At 41.9% G+C, this 7,963-nt stretch overlaps 1 protein-coding gene across 1 annotated transcript; it reads left to right on the top strand.

The window, feature by feature from the left end:
- Nucleotides 1-6,013: 6,013 nt before the first annotated feature.
- LOC146009734 (olfactory receptor 5AR1-like) lies at nt 6,014-6,958 on the top strand. Its single transcript, XM_083150196.1, has one exon. It carries the CDS (start codon nt 6,014-6,016, stop codon nt 6,956-6,958), a length of 945 nt encoding a protein of 314 aa, XP_083006322.1.
- Nucleotides 6,959-7,963: the final 1,005 nt, after the last annotated feature.

Below are 7,963 nucleotides of genomic sequence, written 5' to 3'. Positions count from 1 at the left end.
AACACTGTTATATAACAGTGGCTACCACAGTTACTTTCACACACTAAGACCAAGCCAGCATCTCTCTGCACTAGGTAAAGCATTTAAGACTGTAGCATACGTAGGTAACTATATGAACACTTTGAGCATTTACTGTATTTTTTTCTGTTTTGCTTTTAACAAAATAAATGCAATTGTAGTTTATTTAAAGCCTATAAGTAGGATAAATCAGGGCCGGCGCCACCACTAGGTAGCTTTAGGCATTTGCCTATGGAAATGGCCACTGGAGGGTGGTACTGAGCCGCAGAGGAGAACCAAGTACGGTATCAATCCAAGAAGAGGTCCCAGTCTGCAGCTCCAATCTCAGGTACGTCTGTGCCCCCTACCATATGCTACATTGTTACCCTCTGCCCCCCCCACCCAATGCTACACTGTTACCCTGTGTAGAAGACAGCAATTGTCCGGAGCTGTCGCGGCTGCCGCAGTACTAGGTAGCGGGGACGTGAAAATCAGGAGCGGGGATGGGAGAGCTGGCCAGAGCAGACATGTGTAATGTGCAGCAGGTGGAGGGGGCCCCCAGGCAGGGCCCCACGGTGTGCAGGAACCTCTTCGGGCCTGTGGATCACGCAGAGCTGAGCCGGGAGCTCCACAGCTGGCTGCGGGAGATGCGGGAGGAGAGCAGCCGCAGGTGGGACTTTGACTTCCAGAGGGTGGTCCCGCTACCCAGCAGCCGTTATATCTTGGAGGAGAGCCGGCTGGAGGCTGTGCCCACCTCCTACAGGGAGCCCCCAGCCCTTGTCCCCAGGGGGAGACCCCCAGTCCCCCACAATCTCCCTGCGCCTGGATCCCACCGGTGATCCACCCATGCTGTTCATCAACTGCAATCTAGTGCCGCAACCCCTCTGGAGCATGCCCGTGGGTTGCGTCTGCCCCCATGCTGGACTGCTGCAGTATCGCTTGCACCCCACCTTGTACTAGGCAGTGCCCGCTGGAATCCCCCCCCCCCCCTTCCCAGAATGGAGCAGGGGTGGACGGGGTCAGTTGCCTGGGGCGCTCACACCGGCCCTGGGATTACTATATTATTCCTTTAAACTGGGAGTACACAGGTTCTGAGGCTGATTAAAATCAGGTAAAATGCATGCTTCAAGTCCGCCAGCCACAGAACCTGTGTAATTCATAAATGTCCCTGTTTAAAGGGAGATTATGGCAAGTCTACCTAAAGTAATAGGATAATCATGCAGATTATTGTTTCTCAAACTCTGTCCACAGGACCTCTGACATGTTCATGTTTTCCATACCACCTGTGCATCTGTACAATGTAAGAATAATGATTACACCTGTGCTGCACAGAAACATGACCTGTTAGGGGCCCTGAGGATGAGTGTGAGAAACACTGATATAACTACTCTTTCTGTCTATTGGATGGAATACTGTAAATGCTGATAGTGCAGACATATATACATTGCGTAGTTTGTTTGCTTTTTTTACCATTATTGATTGGCATTGCCAACATAAGTAGTAGCACCAGCACTAATTTGATGAATCAGTTTGAATCTGACATATTTGAAATGCTTGAACTGCTGTAGAAGTATTTTGGATTTAAATAATTGTCTTTATTTTGGAATAAGTGCATATCATTATGAGAGAACTTAGGGATGGGACCCAAGTCTAAACACAACATGCATACAGTATGTGTTTCTTGTACACCTTATATACATATCCTATATACATATCCTGTAGGTCATTTTCTACAATATTTTTATGTTTCTGTGCATTAAACAAAGTTTGCATACACAGAGCTGTTAGAAAGCCAAGGTGTCACAAAGGAGTCGTGTTGAAAAATATGGGGATTTCAGAAAATTTTGGATATTAAATTTTAGGATATGGAAGACTCAATCGGTGGGCCTATTTATCAAAGATTGGAAATTGAGTGATTTTATATTGTAAAAATACATCTAACACATGAAAAACACACACATATATTTTTTTGTGCATGAAACCTTGGCCCTTATTCAGATCTGATCGCAGTACAATGTATAGAGAGTTAAATTTGTGTGGGGTGTGTTGAAACTGAAATCTAAATTGCAGTGTAAAAATAAACAGCCAGTATTTACCCTGCACAGAAACAAAATAACTCACCCAAATGTAGCTCTCTCTGCACGTTACATCTGTCCCACCTGCATTGCTCATGGTTTGCCCATTTTGAGAACAATTTGGTCTGCGATCAGATTTGAAAAAGGTTCGAAAAAACATGAAGCAAAGATTTTGTACTATCTCAGGCACTGAATTTGAATGATAAGCAATCATTATCTTGCACATATAGTATTTAGTGCCAGTTACATACTGTATCATGTCCTCAATAGTGCCAGTTCCAGATGTCCCCAGAATTGCCAGTTACATATCATGCCCCCAATAGTGCTAGTTCCAGATGTCTACAGTAGTGAAAGATACATAGCATGTCCTAAGTAGTGCCAGTTAAAGATGTCCTAAGTAGTGCCAGTTACATATAATTTTTCCAGTAGTGCCAGATGTCCCCAGTAGTGCCAGTAACATATCATGTCCCCAGTAGTGCCAGTATCAGATGTCCCCAGTAGTGGCAGTTACATAACAGGTCCCCAGTAGTGCCAGTTGCAGATGTCTCAAGTAGTGCCAGTTACATATCATGTCCACAGTAGTGCCAGTTCCAGATGTCCCTAGTAGTGCCAGTTTCAAATGTCCCCAGTAGTGCCAGTTAAATATCATGTCCCCATTAGTGCCAGTTACATACTGTATCATGTCCCCAGTAGTGCCAAGTCCAGATGTTACCAGTAGTGCCAGTTACATATCATATCCCCAGTAGTGCCAGTTCCAGATGTCCCCAGTAGGGCCAGTTTCAGATGTCCTCAGTAGTGCCAGTAACATATCATGTCCCCAGTGTCACGGTCACTCTTTAGCGCTGCCGGCAGGTGCATTACTCATCCACTCAATGGCAGCTTGCCTTGAGCTATATGGGGGTCTGATGCCATGTTGGGGCTTGGTAGTCTCAGCAGGGGTCTAATCACTATCTTAAAGTCCCAGTATCATTGTTCTTTTATTCAAAGTATTACAGAGACTATTATTATAAAAGCCTTATTCACATTATTCTATTTCAATCAAAGGAATTGTTGCTCTAGTTCTTGTACTACTTATTGCTACTGTTATTCTCAGTCCTGAAGTTAAGGCTGATTATTATTTGCTCAAAGTCCTTGCATAATATATTTCGGTACTTATGTAATATCTGGGCTCCCGTTTTTCTTATGAGACCGCGTCCCCTCACCACGCTTCGGGCACGGTGGCTCGCTGCGCTCGCCACACTATATAAAGTCAACTCCATGCATAGTTGGGTAGTAGGGGTATGGAAAAATGGGGTGCATTTAACATGGGAGCCCAGATAATACATAAATACCTATATTTCTAAGTTGGCATGTATGTTTATGAATAAGAATTATATAAAACCTGCAAGCTTTATCCCTAAGTCGTCTATGTCCATTACTCCTCCTACACCACTGATTCCATCAAACACTACAATTGTGACACCCAGTAGTGCCAGTTTCAACTGTCCCCAGTAGTGGCAGTTAGATATCATGTCCCCAGTAGTGCCAGTTACATATCATGTCCCCAGTAGCACCAATTACAGATGTTCCCATTAGTGCTTTTAGCAAACAAAAAGAACATTCTAGAAATTATTGTTTTCAGAATAATTTGGATAACAGATATCTAGATAAGGGGTCCTCAACCTTTATATGTAATTACACTGGCACTTTACTATAATTGTTTGATTTTTCTATATTTATTAAACACCAAATGCAAACCCAGAATTAACTCTTTATGATAACTTATAATAATTATATAAGTATTATGTAATTAGAGAAATGTGTTGCTCTAGTTCAGTATGTCTTTATTCTCATTTTAAACTTATTAAGATATAAAAAAGGAAAGTAATAATTTAAAGAACTGGGGTACTATCATTCACATAAAAATGCCATGAACACTTTCCAAATATCGGTTATCCAAATTATTCCGAAAACCATACATTCCAGAAAGAGATTTTTTTTTGTTGCTAAAACCACTACTGGGGAAATCGGTAACAGCACTACTGGGGACATGATATGTAACTGGCACTACTGGGGACATCTGTAACAGCACTACTGAGGACATGCTATGTACTGTAACTGGCACTACTGGGGACATCTGTAACAGCACTACTGAGGACATGATATGTAACTGGCACAACTGGGGAAATCGGTAACAGCACTACTGGGGACATGATATGTAACTAGCACTACTGGGGACATCTGTAACAGCACTACTGAGGACATGACATGTACTGTTACTGACACTAAATATGTGCAAGAAAATGATTACTTGGCATTAAGTTCAGGATCTGAGATAGTACACAAACTTTGTTGTATGTTTTGAAACCTTGTTTTATGCACAAATAAATTATATTTGTGTGTATTTCATGTGTTTGGTGTGTTTGTACAACATAAATGCAAGATACCTTAAGATACATTATTGAAATATAAAAATATTCTGAAATACGGAATAATCCGCTAATCAAAATTCTTCTGGTCCCAAGCATTTTGGATAAGGGATACTTAACCTGTATTAGTTATTGGAAACTTTGCATTAACACAAGTGTGTGCAGCCAATGTCTCTTTTTGACATAATTAAAATGGAAATTAAAAATGTAAAAAAGCAGAATATAATACATTTCCTCCTCTCACAGGCAACAAAATAAATGAAAACTTTACACAGTACTGTGAAATTAGAACCCTTGCTACAATCTCAAGATTTGACCCTGCCAGAGGACAGCAGCAGGGGGCTGACCTGATACAAGCTACCATTAGGATCCCTGTGTACAGTCTCTGATTAACCGATAGGCTGACTATGCTGCAGCATTAGGTGCCAGGGCTGTGGGGGCTTACAAGTGACAGCAGAGGAATAAAAATAAAGATTAATGTATTCCATTTCCTAAGGTGACTGCCAAATTGTTGTGCCAATGTAATTAGCTACTGGAACCATTACTTTATGTACATTGTGCTACAGCGCCAGCTGGGCAGCCTAAAGCCAAAGTCTCCTTCCCACACCACAAGCATGAGATCCTATATGCCAGATGTATAACTTTCAGGACATGCACATGGGCAGTATGACTGGTGAGTCCCTGAGCACCCATACACACGTGTCTAGCAGCATTTACAAGGGAAGATACATGTTTATTAGCCTAGGGCACCTGGACCCATTAATCAGGCCCTGGCTGTGTATGTATTATAGGTGATCAGTTACCTTCCATAGTGCGGCCATGTGGGTTCTGTTTTGTATACTGTGTCATGTGCTTCATTTTGGCTCTGTTTTGTGACAAGCCTGCATACAAAAAGCGGGTGTGGATCATAGGGTTCACAGGAATTAGGTCAGCAGTGTCTGGGTCACCAGAAGGTTGACATGCATGAGGGTGGCATGAGGACATGGTCGACAGAAGCATAAAGGTGACATGGAATTTGTTGACACATTACACGGTTGACGTGTGTTTTCACATTTTTTCGTTTCAATTTGTACATTAGAGCACATGCACACCCAATTAGTGTACCATGTCCCCTCACATGGCTTGCTTTACTTGTTATTCTTTAGGACAGGTACAACGCTCCGCTAACATTGCCCTCGACACACATTTCATAATCGTATTTCACCTTCCTATGCCTTTCCTTTACTAGAAGTTCTATTGGTCCTAAAGCATCTGTCTCCTCTGAGGCAGGGCAGCCATTTTGGGAGGGATATTTTCAACAGTTTTCTCTATGGATGGCCAGACCTTATGACATTCTCATGCAAAGATACTGGCTGCAGTCATTCTGTGCAAATGCATGGCTCACCCAGAATTAGAAACCCATACTGTAATTCATTTTGAGCTATGAACCATTTTATGCATTAAATGATATAAACCACAATACTGTGTTAACCGCACATTACACTAAGTAAATTAAACTATTTTTATATCCACAAGGTTTTTATCTTCTAAAGAATGACATTAGAAGATTGCAAAAATGTGACAGAATTCACAATGTTGGGTTTGATAGAAGATGACCCGGAGTTACAGATCCCAGTTGGTGTATTAATTACATTTGCATATTTTATAATATTTTTAGGAAATGTCACTATAATTGTAGTTTTTTCTGCTGATCCCCATCTGCACACCCCCATGTACATCTTCCTATTCAACCTGTCCATCATTGACATCGCTTCCTCATCAAATATTCTGCCTATATTATTTAATATGCTCTTCACAAAACATAACATGATTTCATTTACAGGATGTATATCTCAGTTGTATATATTTTCATCTCTGGTTATTACTGAGCTTCTCCTGCTCACAGCCATGGCATATGACCGCTATGTGGCAATCTGTCATCCTCTTAATTACATTGTTCTAATGAGTATAAGAAACTGTGTCGGCCTCTCAATTGCTTCTTGGGTTCTGGGGTTTCTGGACCCAGTTGGACACGCTGTCCTTATATCTAACATGTCATTTTGGTCAGGGCGTCCTATTGACCATTTCTTTTGTGATGTATCCCCATTACTCATGATCGCCTGCAGTGATATAGCCAAGGTGGAAATGTTAAACTATATAGAAGGGGCGCTACTGGGATTTTCTTCACTTATGTTTATATTTATTTCATATATATTTATTATCTCCAATATTCTGAAGATAAAATCTGCAGAGGGGAAACATAAAGCATTCTCCACCTGCTCCTCCCATCTAACCTGTGTCATCATTTATTATGGGACTTTGATCTGTTTACATATAAAGCCTACAACAAGTTATTTCCCCAAACTGGACAAGTTCCTTGCTCTGGTGTACGCTGTGTTGGTGCCTATGCTGAATCCTTTTATTTACTCTCTGAAGAACAAAGAAATAAAAAAGTCATTATTTAGTCTTAAGGCTAATTTCTTCATGAAAGCTTTATAGACTTGTTGTACAGTATTATTGTTATCTGCATATCACTATGTTTGGGGCCATTTTGTATTGGTAAAATCACACTCAATAAAAAAATTTTGATGATTTTTTTTCTAATGAATAATAAAATTCATAGTCATAGTCAGAGAATCCAGTCTTTATCCATTATCTCTCTCCTCAATCATAGAGCTCATAGCCTTAATGCTATACACCCCCGGCATCCCCACTGTGCATGCCTATGCCGGGGGGGGGCACTGTGCCGTACGGTGCGGTAATGGGCTAAGAGTCAGCGCTACTACAGAACGTTCTAAGAACTTCTAATTTCTAAGAACTTTCTGCACAAAATCGGCCCACAAGGCTATTGGCCTTTCTGGCATTTGCCAGAAGTGCCAGATGGCCAGTCCAGCCCTGGGTTTAGGTGTTGGACCCACACGATGCACTGATTCTATTATCTGGTCCTTGCATTCATCTTGTATACCTAGGAGTTGAGGTAAAGAGGTTGTGACAAATGCCTCCAATGCCTGTCCATGCCCATGGTGTGACTGGCATACACCTGTCTGTTGTGGGCTCCTGGATCTGAGCACTTTTTTATCTTAAATCACATCCTCTACCCCATTTATGGTATGCAAATCTTCCACATCTTGCATCCCTGACTGACTTTGTATTGTCCGGACTACTCTTGGGGGCCCCAGGAGCCAGGACCCCCATAGAGGTGCTAGGGGTTTCTTACCACTACAGTATTTTTTCCAGATTGCAAGTCATATCTGTAGCAAATTTCCAGAGTTATGCTGGATATTTTGCTTCCCTGACCCACTTTGTGTAGTGGCCGGACCCTTTTTGGGCACCTGGGACCACCATGAGGGGTGCATTACCCCCACAGTATTTTTTCCAGATTCCAGCGTTATGCTGGATATCTTGCTTCCTTGACCCACTTTGTGTAGTGGCAGACCACTTTTTGTGCCCGCAGGACCCCCATTCCTTAAAAGAGATTTGTACCATAGCATCAATAGTAGCAGC

The sequence above is a fragment of the Crinia signifera genome, chromosome 6 (assembly GCF_055691185.1).
Source record: "Crinia signifera chromosome 6, ASM5569118v1, whole genome shotgun sequence".
Lineage (NCBI taxonomy): Eukaryota > Metazoa > Chordata > Amphibia > Anura > Myobatrachidae > Crinia > Crinia signifera.
Note: the sequence above shows the minus strand (reverse complement) of the source record. Positions and strands in the feature narration are given on the sequence as shown.